The 22605-nt window shown below is 41.1% G+C and overlaps 1 protein-coding gene across 1 annotated transcript in view; it reads left to right on the top strand.

Moving 5' to 3' along the window:
• The window catches only part of LOC110527702 (protein phosphatase 1, regulatory subunit 16B), a 128646-nt gene that overhangs the window by 63768 nt on the left and 42273 nt on the right, over positions 1 to 22605 (top strand). Inside the window, exon 3 of the mRNA XM_021609156.2 lies at positions 18421 to 18491. Coding sequence (XP_021464831.1) covers positions 18421 to 18491 — 71 coding nt within the window. The remainder of the gene's footprint in view (positions 1 to 18420; positions 18492 to 22605) is intronic.

Raw genomic sequence — 22605 nt, 5'->3', positions numbered from 1 at the left:
TCTCATTCACTTAGTACTTAATAGCTCAATTTCAAGCCTCTTATTATCCACATTTCAATCTCCTAACGTCCAAATTTCAATCAATCAGCTTATTATCCAAATGTCAATCAGCTTAACACGTACTTTGCACACCCACACAACTCACACACCGGGGCTAAACCCCTGTTCAGTTGATTGTGACCCGATTTAGGAAACTAGGCATATGTCACAAGTCAAGACTTCTTTGGCAGAAATGCCTTCTCGAACATGTGAACTTTCATGTGCCTTATTAACAAACTTGTATTCCATGTGTAAATACAAATAAAATTGTTAAATTACGAGTCTTGTTGGTTAAGCCACACAAAAAGTCAGAAACCTTCCCACTAGCCATGATTGGCTGAGATAGAGTGGGCTGGACATGCTGAGAGATGAGTTCGGATTGGTCTGCCATATAGAAGTCTATTTGAGCTCGTCAGTCTGTGTTGATAATCCTGGCGAATTTTTTTTTTAAAGTCATGTAAGTGTTGCTCCACTTTCTGGAGGATCAAGTTTTGAAATCAGTGGAATTAGAGTATGATAGCTAAAGAGATGGAGAAAACACCTGTCTCTGGATTACATCTTCAAACTAAGGTCAACCGTGGTATGGCATTCCTGACAGGGCGACGTGTCCATCATGCATGATGATAGTCTAGCGTTAGCTAGCTACATTTTCAGATATTACATGTTTACAATTTTGACAAAGTTGTTTCATTTCAAGCTAAAATGTACTATTAGCTAGCTAGCTAACGTTATCTGGCTGGCTGCCTAGCTGACATTATTATTCATATCCCAGAGCCATTTGCTTTTCTAGTTAGAGCCTGCTAACATTGAACCTGGTTGGTTAGGTCCCAGCACTGGGGCATTGTTGGCACTGTGTTCATTGTTGTTTAAATAGATAACTTTAACTGGCTGGCTCATTAGCGGACGTTACGTGACGTGTGAACACCCATTGAATATGGCCGGTGTCAGTAAACGTCTGCAAAAAAGCATCATGAAATTGTTGCCAGCAGAGCTGGGTAGGCTGTTTCCATGTTATCCATAGGTAAACAAATCATCGGCAAGAGCGCCAAGTGTGCGCTCAGAGTGAAATGAGATGGGCGGGGCTAAAGCTTAAGAGGATGTGACCGATGCTGAAGAGCTCTTCACGAGATACCAAAAACATTCAAAGGCAATTTTCTCAAAAGTGTGTTTACAAGTTGATCAACTTTCAAAGCAGAGCTACTTTCCCATTGTTCCTCAAATGCAGTGTATGATATATCATGTTGCACCCTATGCTGTTCTCAGTGGTTCCCCGACCACATACACTTCTCATACATGCCTAAAATAACACCTTGTGCTATTACCAGGGGTTCTCAGAACACGCAGCAATTTGTCACATAAATGTCTATAGACAATTGTCAATGGGGCCTCTCCTGTCTTCACTTCATCCTAGCCTTCCACTAAGACTAGTTCTAGCCTTCTTCTAAGAAGGCTATAATCGATGCAACGCTGGGGGATGATTTAACAAAAGCTCATTTGCGTCAAAAGCACAATCGTTGGACGACTGTACCTAACCATAAACACCAAGGCCTTTCTTAAAATCAAGGCACAGAATAATATATTTTTAAACCTGCATATTTAGCTAAAAGAAATCCAGGTTTGCAGGCAAAATTAACCAGGTGAAATTGTGACACTTCTCTTGCGTTCATTGCACGCAGTCAGGGTATATTTAAGTTTGAGCAGCCTGGCTCATTGCAAACTAATTTGCCAGAATTTTACGTTAATATGACTTAGGGATGCCACCCGTTAGATAAAATACCGAACGGTTCCATATTTCACTGAAATAATAAACGTTTTGTTTTCGAAATGATAGTTTCCGGATTCGACCATATTAATGACCAAAGGCTCGTATTTCTGTGTGTTATGTTATAATTAAGTCTATGATTTGATAGAGCAGTCTGACTGAGCAATGGTAGGCAGCATCGGGCCCGTAAGCATTCATTCAAACAGCGCTTTTATGCGTTTTGCCAGCAGCTCTTTGCAAGCACAGCGCTTTTTATGACTTCAAGCCTATCAGCCTAATGGCTGGTGTAACCAATGTGAAGTGGCTAGCTAGTTAGCGGGCTGCGCGCTAATAGTGTAATAATAACTCGCTCTGAGACTTGGAGTAGTTATTCCCCTATACAAATGGTATAGAGAGAAATAGTCATATAAATACTATATTAACAACAACCTAAAACCTCATACCTTGGAATATTGAAGTCTCATGTTAAAAGGAATCACCAACTTTCATATGTTCTCATGTTCTGAGGGAGGAACTTAAATGTTAGCTTTTTTACATGGCACATATTGCACTTTTACTTCTCCAACACTTTGTTTTTGCATTATTTAAACCAAATTGAACACGTTTCATTATTTATTTGAGGCTAAATGGATTTTTATTGATATATTATATTAAGTTAAAATAAGTGTTCATTCAGTATTGTTGTAATTGTCATTATTACAAATACATTTAAAAAAATCGTCCGATTTAATCGGTATCGGCTTTTTTTGGTCCTCCAATAATCAGTATCGGATTTGAAAAATCATAATTGGTCGACCTCTAGTTTGAAGTACATTACCATCGTAGTTACTGTAGTAGGTCAAAGCTGTGTTCTGGAAAACATTGGTAAAGCTTGGGTGGAATAGGCATTGTGGTGCTCATGTGAATTTCCTTTCTTTTTCAGTTTCAGACCAATGCCTATTCTCACTTAAAACTGTTTTTTGTTTTTAATAAGTTAATGATTTAGAAAGTGTCATGACATTAATACATTTGGACTCCAGTCTATGCAGTACATAAAAATAACATATGTAGCCTACGGTAGAAAGAGTAGTAGCCTAATTTATGTTAAATTAATTTGATAGTGTTGTTGGAGCTCCGTAGCGAAAGGAAAACCCAGTTACCTCTGCTGCACAGGATACGTTCATTAGAGTTACCAGGCAAAGGCATTTTAGCCCACATAAATGCTTCACGGTGTTCAAGTAACAGACGCATCTCAACATCAACTGTTCAGAGGGACACGCACGCGTAAATCAGACATTCATGGTCATTGCTGCAAATAAACTACACCAATTAAGGACACCAATAAGAAGACTTGCTTGGGCCAAGAAACACGAGCAATTGACATTAGAACAGTTGAAATCTGTCCTTTGGTCTGATGAGTCCAAATTTGAGATTTTTGGTTCCAACCGCTGTGTCTTTGTGAGATGCAGAGTAGGTGAACAGATCTCCGCATGTGTGGTTCCTACCGTGAAGCATGGAGGTAGAGGTGTGATTGTGTGGGGCTGCTTTGCTGGTGACACTGTAGGTGATTTATTTAGAATTAAAGGCACGCTTAACCAGCTTGGCTACAACAGCATTCTGCAGCGATACGCCAACCCATCTAGTTTGCACTTAGTGGGACTATCATTTGTTTTGCAACAGGACAATGACCCAACGCACCTCCAGGCAGTGTAAGGGCCATTTGACCAAGACGGAGAGTTATGGAGTGCTACATCAGATGACCTGGCCTCCACGATCACCTGACCTCAACCCAATTGAGATGGTTTGGGATGAGTTGGACCGCAGAGTGAAGGAAAAGCAGCCAACAAGTGCTCAGCTCATATGTGGGAACTCCTTCAAGACTGCTGGAAAAGCATTCCAGGTGAAGCTGGTTGAGAGAAAGTTTTGATGTATTCACTATTATTCTACAATGTAGAAAATAGTAAAATAAAGAAAAACCCTGGAATTCGTAGCTCGGTTTATTAGGAGTGTTCAACGTACATCAGACAGATGTAACCTACTGCATAAGCTCCCTTTCATTCCTGTCTCCTCTGCTCTGCCGCTGCTGCACTGGTCTACAGGGACACTGTAGTCAGAATTAGCATGTGTTTGAACCCATTAAAACACCTTCTCTCACTCGCCCTCTCCCCCCTCTTTCTCTCTATTGCTCTCTCGTTCTCTCTGTGTTGCTCTTATTTCCCCTTCTCTCTTTCTCCCTCTCTGCTCTCTATTCTCTCTCCCTCAATCTCCTGCTGCTCATAGCCTCCTCATGTGGGAGCTCCACTGTGGCCTTATTTCATAGCTAGGTTGCATCTATCTCAAGTCAGTCACTGTCAGCATACTGCCACACTCTGTAACACTCAGTTATCTTAATGGTTTCAATTTCTGGTAATTACCAAACATCATGCAGCTAATTGGATTGAGTTCCTAAAACAACCCAGACTATTATTCATGGAAACTATTAAACTATTCAATATGTTTGACTCCGAGAGGCCTATTTCTCACTAGGATTCGACTTGGTTCATGACTTGAGTTCAGCAGTACAGTTGGAAAGATGGTTCTACGTTCTAAAATGGAGGTTAAGATTAAATGTGCTCAGTTGTGTAAATGACTTAAGTAAAAAAATACTTAATTCGTTTTTGGGGTAATCTGTCCTTTACTATTTGTATTTAAAACAACTTCTACTTGTATTCCACTACAATCCTCATGAAAATAATGTTATTTTTACTCATTTTCCCTGACACCCAAAAGTACTTGTTACATTTCGAATGCTTAGCAGGACTGGAAAATGGTCAAATTCATGCACATATTAAGATAACATCCCTGGTCTTGTCTACTACCTCTGATCTGGCTGACTTACTATACACAAATTATTTGTTTGTAAATTATGTCTGACTGTTGGAGTGTGCCCTTGTCTATCTGTAAATTCAAATAACATGAAAATCGTGCCGCCCAGCTTGTTTATTACAAGGAATGTGAAATTATTTATATTTTCACTTTTGATACTTAAGTATATTTTAAAACTAAATACTTTTACTCTTAGTGTTTTACTTGGTGATTTTCACTTTTTCTTGATTCATTTTCTATTAAGGTACCTTTACTTATATTCAAGTATGACAATTGGGTACTTTTCCACCACTGAATTTGCAGTTGCTGTCAATATTACTGAGCTTCTCATTAAAATGAAACAGAAGGGGAAAGATCGTTTCAGTCTTTTATCTCCTGATCTGATACAGGTGGGATTGTGGGATTTCTGGAGATTGCATCACTTTAGAAGAATCTCTATTGGAAAGACTAGCCTAGAGCTTTTCTGAAAGGGATGTGGTCTAAAATGTGATTCTTAAGCTCCTGCTTTTTCCTTATTAGTAGTATTTTAATGGTTTAAAAAAAAATATTGCCAGGGTGGAAAGTGTGTGGACTTACTTACTGAGCAAAACATAATTTACAGCATCAGGTTCTTAGCTTTTACATGCCACATGAATGACTATGGTGGTGACAAGTTTCAGAGACAATTGCGCAAATTGTAGACACCACTACATGGAACAGGTAGGACAGGCTTCTGTAGCTTTCCCCTGTGTTTCCCCACAGTACTACACTCATTAGCTACAGAACTATACAAAACAAGAATCAACATTCAACATTGTCATGTGTTATAATAAAAATCTACATTGTTTGACGTTGCCTAGCTAGCTAGAAAAGTGTGTTGTATATTATGCCTACTTTGGCATAGCTAACATTAGCTACGTTAGCTACACAATAGTTAGCTAGCTAGCTAGCTTTTTTTTTTAATAATGGGCAAATGTTGCACAATCCAGGTGTGGAAAGCTCTTAGAGACTTAACCAGAAAGTCTCACAGCTGTAATCGCTCCCAAAGGTGCTTCTACAAAGTATTGACTCCGGTGTGGATACTTAAATAAATAAGATATTTCTGTATTTCATTTTCAATAAATTGGCAAAAATGTACCGAAAGGTTGCTGGATCGAATCCCCGAGCTGACAAGGTAAAAATCTGCCGTTTTGCCCCTGAGCAAAGCAATTAATTCCCAACAACAGCTGCTCCCCGGGCGTTGATTTAAGGCAACACCACGCACCTCTCTGATTCAGATGATAAGAAAGCGACACAACTGCCACCTACTGGTCTGAGGTGATTTTTATTGCTAGTGCTGGCGCAGAACCTATTGTCTACATCAGTGGTTCCTAACTCCAGTCGTCGAGTACCCCCAACGGTACATCTGTTCAAAGGTGGTAAGTACTATTATCGTAGACAATCCTATGTGTCTCTGAGGCTTTATATACTGTATTCTTCACCCTCAGGAGGTGTGTGTTAAAAAAAGAAAAAAAACAAGATAACCATACACACCTACAGTCCTTTGACATGTTATACCTCTCCTACATCCAGAATAGGACTAATGCAGTGTGGACTGAGAGATTGCACCAATTGATGATAAATAAGCCCTATTGGAGAGGGAGAAGAGTTCTATCACAAATTACCTCCTATTCCCTTAGTCATTTGTATAAGGTTACTGCATTTTCTGCTTGGTTTTCCTAATGTGATGATTAGTGAACATACAGTTAGTCTGTTAATAGCTGCTCATATTGGGTAAATTATATCAGTGTTATGCTAATTATACAGAAATGGTTTGTCGAGATCAGTGTGGAAAAACTTGACCTGCACAGAGCCCTGACCTCAACCCCATCGAACACTTTTGGGAGGAATTGGAACACCGACTGCGAGCCAGGCATAATCACCCAACATCAGTGCCCAGCATCACTAATGCTCTTGTGGCTGAATGGAAGCATGTCTCAACAGCCATGTTCCAACACCTAGAGCAGTGTTTCTCAACACTGGTCCTCGAGTACCCCTCAACAGTGTGCATTTTTGTTGTAGCCCTGGACAACCACACCTCACTGAGGGCTTGATGATTAGTTGACAAGTTGAATCAGGTGTACTTTTCCAGGGTTACAGTAAACATGTGTACTGTTCGGGGTACTGGAGGACCAGGGTTGGGAAACACTGATCTAGTGGAAAGCCTTCCCAGAAGAGTGGAGACTGTTAGAGCAGCAAATGGGGAACCAACTCCTTATTAATACCCATGATTTTGGAATGAGATGTTCGACAAACAGGTGTTCATATACCTTTGGTCATGTAGTGTACTTTATAAAGAAAAAGATTTATCAGAACTCAGAGGATATGCCTTCTTTAATGTCCACTCGGGTCTGTGTGCTCCCCACACACACACACACACACACACACAGCGGTTAGTTAAGATAACAGGAAGGGTGTGTCAGACTTTCTGTGTTTATTGATCTTTTATCGCTTTGGAAGCATCTAGCCCCTCCCCCTCATCACTCTATCGGAATGTAGCGACGCCCAGGAAGACGTTTTGGAGATTCCGTACAATAATCACCATGGCTACCCCACTCAGAGATTCCTTTATATGAGTATTGTAGAAAGTCCCTGTGCCTTCTCTCCCCCATAAGTGTGTGTGTGTGTGTGTGTGTCTGTGTGTTTTCCCACTGTTTTCACTGCTAGAGACGGTGTGGTCTGTTCTGCTCTCCCATGGGCTGACGGGTGTGGAACATTTGTACCAACAGATAGGAATCGGCCTCAGTGTGCGTCATCACCTCAAACTCTCCTCTCTAATCTATCTCTCTCATCCTCTGTTCTTTTTTCAGTCCTCTAACTTTCCCTCCCTGTCAATTATAGAGCTTTTATTAGTTTAAGTATGCACGTTAATTTCTAGAAATTAGAAACTAGAGCCATAGAGACGATCATCAATCTCGAGATGCTGTGTTTTGTTGTTGCATTGTGTAGTGTTGTCTTGTATCACATTGTGTCATGTTTGTGTGTGCATGTGTATTGTGTGGATGTACAGTAATTGCACGTTGAATGTGTTGAGTCAAAGCTAGGAACAGCAAGGCAGTGATTCATACACTCATTGTTAACACGTAATTTCTGTCTGATTCAGACTGAAGGGATTAGAAGCTGTAATTAAGCAATAAGGCCCGAGGGGGTGTGGAATATTGGCCAATAGGGCCCCACAGGGGATGTCATAATATTCATAAAACCTAGCGGTCAAACACAGAAATGGTTCCAAGTGTTGTTTTTTTCTTCACCATTCATTTTTCCCCATAGGAATTGTAGAACCACTTCAAACAAGGGCTGTAGGCTTTCCCTGGCGTGATGTTTTGATAACCGTGTAAATCTCTCTCGGACAAGGGGACTTTTATCAGGTGACTTTTGTCAGATTTGAAAATGCTAATTAGCATCAAAGTAGACATCATGCAAGACTACAAATCCCTGCAAGCTTGCATGTCATATCTAGCTGACACCTTTGCTGTCAGCTAGCTAGCTTCCTTAATCCAAAACAAAATATATATTTAACATTTTCATTTATTATTCCATATTTCATTGAACTAATATGTCTTATTTATGCATTTGGTCTCGTACAGAATACTATCCTAGTAGCAGTCAGGTATTTACAATGTTCCATTAATACTAGGCTAGTTTATTTTTTAAATTGTTTTTGCTGCTTAGCTCCATTAGCAACACAATTATTTTACCACATCCTCTTCCCTTTCAGCCAGTGGAGGTCTATATTTAAACCCTTGTAATGTCTGCTAACAATATGATCGAGGTGAAAGCTATTTCAATTCATGGTGTCAGAATGCACTGCTGTATTAAATAACTAATTAAATAACTAACTTGTTGACATGTGCTGTTGCAGATTCAAAGCTAGATTAACTCATTGCAGAATGTATCCATAATCATGAATGAATACGCATATTTATATGACAAGAAAGCACCTAGTCACCAATCACGTCAAACACCTGAACTCCAGCAGTTACGTTGTTTTTAAAGAAATCAAAACGGTAAACAATGCATACATATGCCTTTTAAACATAACATATAAACATCTGAATTGAAGTACTATTTAAATGATTTATTAATCAATGCCACAAACCTGGGAGATTGAAGAGCACCATATGAACAATTATTATTAACCGAGAGCTCAGATTCTTCTGCTTCTCCATTCTAGGAATTAGACCAGCACAAATAACACAACATGTAAAACAGCATATTGGGATTTTGGTGGGTGAGTTATAAATAGAAAAGCTGGATGCTTAAGGTAGGTTTAATATAAAATACTAGGTCAACTCCAGCAGAATGGGGAAACGAGGAAGCCTAAATGTCGCTATATCCAACACCCTTGTCAATTTTACAGGTCCATGTTAAATTAACAGGTCCCCCAAGCCATGCCCAGCCAACCAGAAATAGATTTTCCCCACAAAAGGGCTTTATTACAGATATAAATACTCCTCAGTTTCATCAGCTGTCCGGGTGGCTGGTCTCAGATAATCCCGCAGGTGATGAAGCCGGATGGAGAGGTCCTGGGTTGGTGTGGTTACACGTGGTCTGCGGTTGTGAGGCTGGTTGGATGTACTGCCAAAAAATATTTAAAAAATAATAATAAATGAGGTGGCTTATGGTAAAGAATTCAACATTAAATTATCTGGTGGACATTCCTGCAGCCAGCATGCCAATTGCACACTCCCTCAAAACTTGCTCAATTTACAGCGCCTTTTATTGTCCCCAGCACAAGGTGCACCTGTGTAATGATCATTATGTTAAATAAGCTTCTTGAAATGCCACACCTGTCAGGTAGATGAATTATCTTGGCAAAGGAGAAATGCTCACTAACTGAAGAATAGAAAACGTATGTAAACAGATTTGTGCTCACAATTTTAGAGAAATAAGCTTTTTGTATGTATGTACGTATACACACACACACACACACACACACACACACACAATATTTACAGATTGATACTTGTAGTCAAAGTATCGATGTAATATTGCGATATATAACTGTATCGATGTTGCTTACTATATTAATGATCTGCTGTCCAGAAGGTAACCGCTAACAGAGCAATGTCTTCCCGCAGTAAAGCAAGCACACTGACTCGAGAGAGGATGTTAATCAGTTCATCTCTGAAACCTCTCAAAAGCCAGACCAAAATAATACAGCTATCCAGGACTCAAATCATTACCGGTTTAAAATCGAGCATAAACTGTATCCTAAAACATTGTTTACATACGACAGACAGTTAGATGGTCCCAGAGGGGAAATCAAAGACTGTTCTGTTCTTCCATTTTGAAAAAGGAAATGTTTTCTATTCTTCAGTTCATGGACTATGACTGACTAGAGACGGAAACCAACCAAGTCGACTCGCGCTATAGTATACTGATAGCTGCCATATCTAGCTTATTTATTATAAAATAATATTACCTAGTACCTGTCTTGACTGCATCAAACCAAGCGAAGCTACTTAAGCTAGCTAGCAAGGATAATTGAGCCTGCAGTGCATGCTCATTCTCATCCTACAGTTACAAATAACTATGAAGTAGCTCGTGGTCACAGTAGCCAGTCCTTCTCCTTTTTTACTTTTAATTCTGTCATTTTAATTACATCTTCCATTGATATCTCCTAACTTTTGCCAAACACAGAGCGAGGCTCTATGACTTTAGCCTATTGCCGCGTTGATGACTTATGATTGGCCAACAACAAGCTACACGTACCACGCTCCACTCTTGTGAAAAGCAAGATCATAAATAATTACATTTCTGTCTCTCTCTCTACTGCAGCAGTCGCTTACGGATCTGTACAGGCCCTTCTGTCAAGTCAGTTCAAATTACACATACCTGAAACCCGTGACAGTCATATCAAGTCTGACCCAGACCTGTGACATTATTTAGAATTCTGGATCAGGACCCACTTGGCTCCCGGATCGGGTCTCGAGTATTTGGGAACAGGTGTATCCGTTAAGACCTCTAACACTGACCAAGCTATAGCTGACAGTTTAGGAAAATAAAAAAAATTGGATTGCAATTAAGTGGGGCAGATGGTTAATATGTTAATGGTATCTCTAATCAGCCAAGGGTGAATCTTAACTTCCACTGAAGTCAAATGTTCACTTGGTCATGCATTGATGTCAGTTGAAGTGAAAATTCGGATTCACCGCTCGGTGATTACAGTAAAGACACCTTTCTAGTCTGTGTGGCAAGACACACGGTGCTCCGCATGTTATGTTGGAGATACAGCGGCTGTGCGAAGAAGACTAGTATATTTCTAATCCGTAGCTGAGCATGGGTATAGGAAGGTCAGAGGTAGTGTGTCAGTAACAGTAATCACAGAGGACGGGGATGCTGAGGAGGGCAGCAATGCCCTGGAGGCCTTAGACAAAATCTGCTGACAAACTGGGAAGTGTAGGTTAGGTAGTGTATACTGTAGGCCTACAGCGTACTATACTGAGAGAGGGTCAAGCTGAGGTGAGAAACAGGGAGGGGTGTGTGTTAATGTATCGTGTGTGTGTGGAGCTGCGGGAGAGTTTTGGTGGTTTTAAAGACAGATACCCTGTGGGGAATTAGTAATGTGTGCAAAAATTATCATCCCCAATCTCATTTTCCTGCTCCCTCTCTCTCCAAATCCCCCTCCTACGAACATCCCCCTTCACCCCCCCAGCTCACAGCCCATCACAGCACCCACCCCAGAGTTGTGTCCATTCCTGGGTCTGTTTTGTTTCCGTTATTGAAAAAGCAGTACAGGCAAAGCTGCCAAAACAGAGGATAATGATGTGAAAATAACCCGGAAAGATCAGCCTGTCTGTCAACTATGTTGTTCAGCTCTCCCCACGCTGGTTATACAGTATATTCTGTACGGTGCATCAGATCCAGCGGCTTAATAAACACATGTACACCCACGCACACATGCACATACACACACACACAGGAAGGGAACAATAATAATCCAAAAGCCTTTACATCACCTGCTGTACTGTCCAACCAAAGTCACTATGGCGATAACATCCTGACCTTAATTTATGATTTTAATAACCTTTAATTTCTGCTCAAATGAATTCTAGAAATATGATAATCCACAATTAATGGCATCTGGGTTGATGGATGGGGCAAATGTAAGAGGTAATCCAGGATAGCAGAAAGAGGGTCTGGGGCTACAGTACCAGCATAGACATTTAGTACGCTTTTATGAAAGCCTGGCGTGTTCTGCACACACAATTTGGTCTGAAAGCATAGTATGGTGTTCGAGAATAGTCTATTTGAAAAAGTCTAATTTGATCTGAAAGGGAAAGGGGGATACCTAGTCAGTTGTTCAACTGAATGCCTTCAACTGAAATGTGTCTTCTGCATTTAACCCAACTGCCTTAATTGACATCCACGTCTTCGGCGCCTAGGGAACATTGGGTTAACTGCCTTGCTCAGAAGGACTGATTTTTACCTTTTCAGCTCAGGGATTCGATCCAACAACCTTTCGGTTACTGGCCCAACGATCTAATCACTATGCTACCTGCCGCCCCTAAAGCATAGTACGTATTGAAAATAGTCTGATAACGTCTAATTTTGTCTGAAAGCATAGTCTGTGTTGAGAATGGTCATGTGATAACGTCTAATTAATTTTGGGCACCACTTGTTTGTTATTCGTCAACAGGAAACTATAAAATAGTTACAATTATCATATGATATAATCTGAAAGCAGTTCAGGACTTCTAAGTGACAAGGCAATGCATTTCTACACTTTCAGTTGTGTAGACCTGGAACAGGAATATGTAAGGCCTCCGTTCAGGAAAGCTGTGATTAGTTCAGTTGAGGGAAGGGTTCTGGGGGCTGAGTCCGCCCCCATTTATCACCTGCATTGTTCTGTGTGGCTTGAAAACAATTGAGTCAAGATGGTCTGACTCTCCAGACACCAAACAGCACACTTTTCCGTGAACAAATAAGGGTAGTAATACCTGTTAATAGCAGAAAAACATCACACATTCCGAAACTCTTACGGTGTATGCATTCTTCCCTGCTGAAACAGTTTGGTCATATATTACAACAGTTTTTGTTCGTTTTGGACTGCTGTTCGGTCACAAAATGTTCAATGGAGGCAAGCCGCATTTTGAAGTCTACGCCCCTTAGTCTGTGATTGGTCAACTGGAAGGGTGAGGCGAGTTTCTGCTTCCTGACGGCTCAGCCCGAAACTGGATTAAACATGGCGAACGACAACTTCGAGCATCGATTGACCGATGAGGTACAAAAGTACCTTCACCAGTACGATTCTATCCATCTGTCCATATAAAGACCAGCATGTATAATTTAAGTTTGTGGAGGGAGATTGCAGAGACCCTGGGGTCAACCGCTTGTTCAAAAAAGTACGGTAGGGTTCGCGACAAGTTCATTTTGACAAGTTTGTATTGCTGGCTTGTTCAGAATGTGGAAAGACTGACGTTTTGGAGTTCGGTTAGGGTTTTGTCGGCTGTGCGGGCACACAGTCTTTCTCAACGGCCAGCTGAATTTCGGAAGCCGAAGTCTACTTCCCTTCGTCGGTGATTGGTCAACAGTAGGGATTGAGGGTAGGTGAGACGCTAACGTCCCACCAGGCCAACATCCGGTGAAACTGCAGAGAGCTAACATTCTAAATACACCATTTGTTATAGTAAACATTCTTGTAAGATATATATGTATTTACATCGTTTAAAAGATGAACATCTTATTAATCCAGCCGCTGTCAGATTTCAAAAAGCCTTTACTGCGAAAGCAAATATGCGATTTTCTGAGGACGGCGCCCCGTACACACAAGTATTACTAGCTTTTTCCAACCAAGCATTAGCGTCACAAAAGTCAGAAATAACAATAAAATAAATTGCTTACCATTGAAGATCTTCCTCTGGTGGCAATGCCAAGTGTATTACTACACAGTGAATGTCCGTTTTGTTTGATAAAGTCCATTTTTATAGCCTAACACGAAACATTTTTAAACCGCTTGCGTCGTGATTTCTGTCTCATTCAACTTTGGACAAAGCGTTCGTGGTAATTACACACACTAAACAAACGTTTATCCAGTCCTGGTTGGTTTCATTGCAATCCTCTGGTTGTTACTAACACAACCGTACTTGATGGTTCTTTTCCCGGGACGTATTGACCGAAACGAACCGATTTTGAAGACGCCAATCAATGACCTCATTGCGCACCAATGGTAGGACCGGTCTGTCGTTGATTGACTGTATTTTGGCCCAATGACCACTGATCATCTTGAAATCTAGCTTGGAAGATAGCCAATGAGCTGAGATAAATGCCAATATGTAATGGTTATACAATGCTCAAAAAAATAAAGGGAACACTAAAATAACACATCCTAGATCTGAAAAAATCACACAAATTATCAATGGAAATCAAATTTATCAACCCATGGAGGTCTGGATTTGGAGTCACACTCAAAATTAAAGTGGAAAACCACACTACAGGCTGATCCAACTTTGATGTAATGTCCTTAAAACAATTCAAAATGAGGTTCAGTAGTGTGTGTGGTCTCCACGTGCCTGTATGACCTCCCTACAACGCCTGGGCATGCTCCTGATGAGGTGGCGGGTGGTCTCCTGAGGGAGCTCCTCCCAGACCTGGACTAAAGCATCCGCCAACTCCTGGACAGTCTGTGGTTGGTGGATGGAGTGAGAGATGATGTCCCAGATGTGCTCAATTAGATTCAGGTCTGGGGAATGGGCGGGCCAGTCCATAGCATCAATGCCTTCCTCTTGCAGGAACTGCTGACACTTTCCAGCCACATGAGGTCTAGCATTGTCTTGCATTAGGAGGAACCCAGGGCAGACCGCACCAGCATATGGTCTCACAAGGGGTCTGAGGATCTCATCTCGGTACCTAATGGCAGTCAGGCTACCTCTGGCGGGCACCTGGAGGGCTGTGCGGCCCCCCCAAAGAAATGCCACCCCACACCATGACTGACCCACCGCCAAACCGGTCATGCTGGAGGATGTTGCAGGCAGCAGAACGTTCTCCACGGCGTCTCCAGACTCTGTCACGTCTGTCACGTGCTCAGTGTGAACCTGCTTTCATCTGTAAAGAACACAGGGCGCCAGTAGCGAATTTGCCAATCTTGGTGTTCTCTGGCAAATGCCAAACGTCCTGCACTGTGTTGGGCTGTAAGCACAACCCCCACCTGTGGTCGTCGGGCCCTCATACCACCCTCATGGAGTCTGTTTCTGACCGTTTGAGCAGACACATGCACATTTGTGGCCTGCTGGAGGTTGTTTTGCAGGGCTCTGGCAGTGCTTCTCCTGCTCCTCCTTGCACAAAGGCGGAGGTAGCGATCCTGCTGCTGGGTTGTTGCCCTCCTACGGCCTCCTCCACGTCTCCTGATGTACTGGCCTGTCTCCTGGTAGCGCCTCCATGCTCTGGACACCTACGCTGACAGACACCGCAAACCTTCTTGCCACAGCTCGCATTGATGTGCCATCCTGGATGAGCTGCACTACCTGAGCCACTTGTGTGGGTTGTAGACTCCGTCTCATGCTACCACTAGAGTGAAAGCACCGCCAGCATTCAAAAGTGACCAAAACATCAGCCAGGAAGCATAGGAACTGAGAAGTCGTCTGGTCACCACTTTCAGAACCACTCCTTTATTGGGGATGTCTTGCTAAATAACTAATTTCCACCTGTTGTCTATTCCATTTGCACAACAGCATGTGAAATTTATTGTCAATCAGTGTTGCTTCCTAAGTGGACAGTTTGATTTCACAGAAGTGTGATTGACTTGGAGTTACATTGGGTTGTTTAAGTGTTCCCTTTATTTTTTTGAGCAGTGTATGTTTTTAAGACCAGCCTTTGTCATAAACTCTGGCGTAAAAGAGGTTCATTCGCCTTTGCAAATCCTACTTGACGGAGCCACGGGTGTTACGCATAGCAGTACATGTTCAATAGCATTTTCAACAATTTTATATATTTCAATTATGGCGAATAAATCCGGAAAAGCTAAATCCCAAATTAACCCAAATTATAGAGGAAATAGATGGAGACAGCGAGACCGAGTTGCTTCAGGAAGATGAATCTTTCATTGAAGCTAGTTTTGAAATATTATTAGACTTTCTTATTTTATTTGCAATATATAAAAATACAGTGCCTTGCGAAAGTATTCGGCCCCCTTGAACTTTGCAACCTTTTGCCACATTTCAGGCTTAAAACATAAAGATATAAAACTGTATTTTTTTGTGAAGAATCAACAACAAGTGGGACACAATCATGAAGTGGAACGACATTTATTGAATATTTCAAACTTTTTTAACAAATCATAAACTGAAAAATTGGGCGTGCAAAATTATTCAGCCCCCTTAAGTTAATACTTTGTAGCGCCACCTTTTGCTGCGATTACAGCTGTAAGTCGCTTGGGGTATGTCTCTATCAGTTTTGCACATCGAGAGACTGACATTTTTTCCCATTCCTCCTTGCAAAACAGCTCGAGCTCAGTGAGGTTGGATGGAGAGCATTTGTGAACAGCAGTTTTCAGTTCTTTCCACAGATTCTCAATTGGATTCAGGTCTGGACTTTGACTTGGCCATTCTAACACCTGGATATGTTTATTTTTGAACCATTCCATTGTAGATTTTGCTTTATGTTTTGGATCATTGTCTTGTTGGAAGACAAATCTCCGTCCCAGTCTCAGGTCTTTTGCAGACTCCATCAGGTTTTCTTCCAGAATGGTCCTGTATTTGGCTCCATCCATCTTCCCATCAATTTTAACCATCTTCCCTGTCCCTGCTGAAGAAAAGCAGGCCCAAACCATGATGCTGCCACCACCATGTTTGACAGTGGGGATGGTGTGTTCAGGGTGATGAGCTGTGTTGCTTTTACGCCAAACATAACGTTTTGCATTGTTGCCAAAAAGTTCAATTTTGGTTTCATCTGACCAGAGCACCTTCTTCCACATGTTTGGTGTGTCTCCCAGGTGGTTTGTGGCGAACTTTAAACAACACTTTTTATGGATATCTTTAAGAAATGGCTTTCTTCTTGCCACTCTTCCATAAAGGCCAGATTTGTGCAATATACGACTGATTGTTGTCCTATGGACAGAGTCTCCCACCTCAGCTGTAGATCTCTGCAGTTCATCCAGAGTGATCATGGGCCTCTTTGCTGCATCTCTGATCAGTCTTCTCCTTGTATGAGCTGAAAGTTTAGAGGGACGGCCAGGTCTTGGTAGATTTGCAGTGGTCTGATACTCCTTCCATTTCAATATTATCGCTTGCGCAGTGCTCCTTGGGATGTTTAAAGCTTGGGAAATATTTTTGTATCCAGATCCGGCTTTAAACTTCTTCACAACAGTATCTCGGACCTGCCTGGTGTGTTCCTTGTTCTTCATGATGCTCTCTGCGCTTTTAACGGACCTCTGAGACTATCACAGTGCAGGTGCATTTATACGGAGACTTGATTACACACAGGTGGATTGTATTTATCATCATTAGTCATTTAGGTCAACATTGGATCATTCAGAGATCCTCACTGAACTTCTGGAGAGAGTTTGCTGCACTGAAAGTAAAGGGGCTGAATAATTTTGCACGCCCAATTTTTCAGTTTTTGATTTGTTAAAAAAGTTTGAAATATTCAATAAATGTCGTTCCACTTCATGATTGTGTCCCACTTGTTGTTGATTCTTCACGAAAAAATACAGTTTTATATCTTTATGTTTGAAGCCTGAAATGTGGCAAAAGGTCGCAAAGTTCAAGGGGGCCGAATACTTTCGCAAGGCACTGTATCATCTGTAATGAAATGTGTAAAGTACACATTGGCTATACTGTGTGAGTGTTTAATTTTTTTTTATTTTACATAAACATGGAATGGAAAACACGTATGTTTATTTGCTTTTATTTTCTTCTACCAGATCTATTGTTATATTCTCCTACATTAAATTCACATTTCCACAAAATGCTGATTGTTTCCTTTCAAATGATACCAAGAATATGCATATCATTGCCTCTGGGCCTGAGCTACAGGCAGTTAGATTAGGGTATGTCTTTAGGCAGAAATTGAGAAGAAGGGGGGGGGGGGGGTACCCCGAAGAAGTTAAACTAGATACTCGTTTTGATGCACTTTTTTTATATTTTTATTGAAAAATACCAAACATCTTCGGTAAATATCAAATTAATGATAGATTTCTTGAGGTATCTTAGATTAATTCTGACTTTTGGGGAAGTGTATACTGGCTATGGCGTCTCAAATGGACAAACGGTACTATTGACGCTTTTTTAAAATCATTTTTCAAGCGAAGGTCTCGTAAGGGAGTATTCAAGCACACTCGGTCGTTCCGGCTAGCCGCCAGCCGAACTGAAGCATGCTGATGCCTTTATTAGCTACACATCTCAACACTTTAACCTCTTTATTTTTTGTCCCTTTGTGCTGTTTTTAGGCACTTTGTGTGCAGTCCATCGATTCCCGTGGATAATATCTTTGGCTGAGTCTTCACTGTTTTGTCGGGACTCTGCTGGGTCTTTTTCTCCTGTTAGCCTAGTACCATTTTGGTTCAATCATGGCTGAGTGCCCCTGGCATTGTCATATACTAGAGGTTTGACATTAGCAAAAGAGTGAAGGACAACTCCTGCTGGGAACTTACTGTGAGTGGCCCCCCTCTTCCTAGGTTCTCTGGCCAGTGAAGAGAGGCTAAATGTGTGTTGTCGTTGTTCTTGTTGTCTGGCGTGGATGTGTGAAGTCCACGCTCTTCTACCATGGTTTGTTAATGTGTTGTCCCTTCTGTTTCTCTCCCTCTCTCTGTGTTCCAGTACGTTACCTGCTGAAGAACAATGTCAGTCCAGACTTGTGCAACGAGGATGGACTCACTGCCCTACACCAGGTGAGCTTATGTTCCTCTGTCACTAATTATAAACAATATAATTACTAAGTCCTTCAATCCACATATTTTTCAGTGGCAGTCGTACTTTAGGTCCAAATAGTTCTCCCCAGTCGCTCTGTCTCTCTAAAATCCAGGACACCAGACACTTAAAAAAAAATATATGGTTAACCGGCACCATCAACTGATTGAAAACCGCTTAAATGTGCCAAAAAGTTAGCGTATAAAATAAACATGCTTGGTGGTGTAATGTGTGATGGAGCTGGTACCAGAAAACCAGCTCAGGCCTTCAGCTCAGAGTCAGTCTGCTTGTCTGTCTGTCCACAACACCAGATCATCTGCACTCTTAGGATATAAAACTGAGCCTTCTGAGCCCTCCCCAAAAAATAGCAGCCACATCCAAAGATTGGGGGGGTTGTGGCACTTGCGTGTGTTTAATAACTCGGCTAGCCCAACCTACCTCCTGTCTGAGGTAGTGTTATTAATGAGTTGTTCCAGGCCAATGCTATTGTACCTGCAGTGTGGTGTGCTCTCGTTATGACACGGGGCATTAATCAATGCAGCCCGGCACACACTTTGGCTCCGTCTCTATTCATGTTTCCTCAATTCCGTTTCTCCCAAAAAATTACAAACAATAAAAGGCAAATGCTGCAATAAACCCCGGGACAGTAGAAGGCGATGAGCTGGTAATAGCCATCTATGGCCAAACAAGGAAGTGACAACACACTCAAGCAAGGAAGAGGCGAGCGGGAGAATAAAATAGTGTACACAGAGAGACACTTGACTGGCAAGAAAATATAATTTGTGCGAATTACCCAGGATCTACTAGACTTTATGCATCGAGAAACACAAAAAATAGGCGATATACGGAGACAGAGAAGATGCCCGCTACAGGTTTACAAGGGTGGATGTAGGGGCATACGGCCGAGAGAGCTATGGTGGAGTGTTTCAAGAGTTCTTTTGGGTCTAAACTGCAGAAGATCTTCTATTTACAACCGCCAGCTGTCCTGCCAGGTTCCACAATGCCAAGTCCTCATGTTTTCCTGGGAGGTGCAACTTTCCCCCTACAAGAGGACCTCATGCGCCCCAATTTCACTTATTCTGTTTCACATTTCCCTTGTTTATGTATACATACACCTCTATGATGAATGACGTTTTATTTATTTATATACAGTACCAGTCAAAATTTTGGACACCTAATTATAGGGTTTTATTTTTACTGTTTTCTACATTGTAGAATAGTAATGAGGACATCACAACTATGAAATAGCACATATGGAATCATCATTTTTTGTCCATTAAAATAAAATTGATGAGAAAACAGTGTACATTGCTAATACATTGCTAATGTTGTAAATGACTATTGTAGCTGGAAACGGCAGATTTTTAAAATATATTTTATTTATTTTTATGGAATATCTACATAGGCGTACAGAGGCCCATTATCAGCAACCATCACTCCTGTGTTCCAATGGCACATTCTGTTAGCTAATCCAAGTTTATCATTTTAACCTGTAGTGACACCCCATCCCGTGAATGGGACCGTTGTCATCATCTGACACTAATTAGCATGATGCAACGGACATAAATCTTCCTAGAAAATATTCCTATTCATGAAAATCACAAGTGAAATATATTGGAACACAGCTTAGCCTTTTGTTAATCACCCTTTCATCTCAGATTTTCAAAATATGCTTTACAGCCAACGCTAGACAAGTTTATCATAGCCTAGCATAGCATTATGCCTTGCTAGCAGCAGGCAACCTTGTCACGGAAATCAGAAAAGCAATCAAATTAAATCGTTTGCCTTTGATGAACTTCGGATGAACTTCGGATGTTTTCACTCACGAGACTCCCAGGTAGACAGCCAAAGTTCATTTTTTCCCAAAAGATTATTTTTGTAGGCGAAATAGCTCCGTTTGTTCTTCACGTTTGGCTGAGAAATCGCCCGGAAATTGCGGTCACCACAACGTGAAAAATATTCCAAATTAGCTCCATAAAATATCGACAGAAACATGGCAAAAGTTGTTTTGAATCCAACCTCAATGTGTTTTTCTCATATCCATTCGATAATATATCCGTCAGGACAATTCGTTTTTCACTAGGACCGATTGGAATAATGGCTACCTCTGTATTTTACGCGAGAATCTCTCTCGGAGCCACCATGTGACCACTTACGCAATGTGGCCGCCTACGGCTATTCTTCAACAGAAATGCGTAAAACTATGTCACAATGCTGTAGACACCTTGGGGAATACGTAGAAAGCGTAACCTCGTTGATGGTACATTCACAGCTGAATAGGGAGTCATTGGAACGCAGCGCTTTCCAAACCTGGGGCACTTCCGGATTGGATTTTTCTCAGGCTTTCGCCTGCAACATCAGTTCTGTTATACTCACAGACAATATCTTTACAGTTTTGGAAACGTTAGTGTTTTCTATCCAAACCTGTCAATTATATGCATATTCTAGCATCTTTTCCTGACAGAATATCCCGTTTAAAACGGGAACGTTTTTTTTTCCAAAAATGAAAAAACTGCCCCCTAACACCAAGAGGTTAATAGGCGAATTGATCATTAGAAAATCCTTTTGCAATTATGTTAGCGCTGCTGAAAACTGTTGTTCTGTTTAAAGAAGCAATACAATTTGCCGCCTTTAGATTAGTTGAGTATCTTGAGCATCATCATTTGTGGGTTTGATTACAGGCTCAAAATGGCCAGAAACAAAGACATTTCTTCTGAAACGTGTCAGTCTATTCTTGTTCTGAGAAATGAAGGCTATTCCATGCGACAAATGGAAGAAGACACTGAAGATCTCATACAACGCTGTGTACTCACAGAACAGTGCAAACTGGCTCTAACCAGATTAGAGTCCTCAACTGGCAACTTCGTAAAATAGTACCCGCAAAACACCAGTCTCAATGTCAACAGTGAAGAGGCGACTCTGGGATGCTGGCCTTCTAGGCAGCGTCGCATTGGAACACAGGAGTGATGGTTGCTGATAATCGGCTTCTGTAACACCTCTGTAGATATTTCATAAAAAATCTGCTGTTTCCAGCTACGATAGTCATTTACAACATTAACTTCATATGGCTGCAGGTGCAGTATTGCGTAGCTTGGATGAAAAGGTGCCCATTATAAATGGCCAGCTCCTCAGTCTCAGTTGCTAATATATGCATATTATTATTAGTATTGGATAGAAAACACTCTAAAGTTTACAAAACTGTCAAAATATTGTCTGTGAGTATAACAGAACTGATATTGTAGGCGAAACCCTGAGGAAAATCAAAACAGGAAGTGGCTTCTATTTTGAAAACTCAATGTTCCATAGCCTCCTTTTGCTGGATTTAAAGGGATATGAACCAGATTCATTTTCCTATCGCTTCCTCAAGGTGTCAACAGTCTTCAGTCATAGTTTCAGGCTTTTATTTTGAAAAATGAGCCAGAACGATAACATCGCGTCAAGTGGTCACATGAGTTTTGCTCGGGCAACAGAGTTTGGGCAGCCATTGCTTTTCCCTCTCCTACTGTGAAAGACATTTGCGTTTGATATATTGTTGATTATTTTAAAAACAACCTGAGGATTGATTATAAAAAAACGTTTGACATGTTTCTGTGGACATTATGGTAACTATTTGGAATTTTCGTCTGCGTTGTCGTGACCGCTCTTTCCTGTGGATTTCTGAACATAACGCGACAAACAAACGGAGGTATTTTGGATATAAAAATAATCTTTATGGAACAAAAGGAACATTTGTTGTGTAACTGGGAGTCTCGTGAGTGAAGACATCCGGAGTCCATCAAAGGTAAACGATTAATTTGATTGCTTTTCTGATTTTCGTGACCAGGCTTCCTGATGCTAAGTGTACTTAATGTTTTGTCGTGCGATCGATAAATTTACACAAACGCTTGGATTGCTTTCGCTGTAAAGCATAATTTCAAAATCTGACACGACAGGTGGATTAACAAAAGGCTAAGCTGTGTTTTCCTATATTGCACTTGTGATTTCATGAATATAAATATTTGTAATATTTATTGAATGTAGCACACTAGGGGGATTGCAGCCATAACAAGTTAACAATGTCTACACTGTATTTCTGATCAGTATGATGTTATTTTA

This window comes from Oncorhynchus mykiss, chromosome 7 (genome assembly GCF_013265735.2).
Source record: "Oncorhynchus mykiss isolate Arlee chromosome 7, USDA_OmykA_1.1, whole genome shotgun sequence".
NCBI lineage: Eukaryota > Metazoa > Chordata > Actinopteri > Salmoniformes > Salmonidae > Oncorhynchus > Oncorhynchus mykiss.
This window is presented reverse-complemented; position numbering and strand designations above follow the sequence as displayed.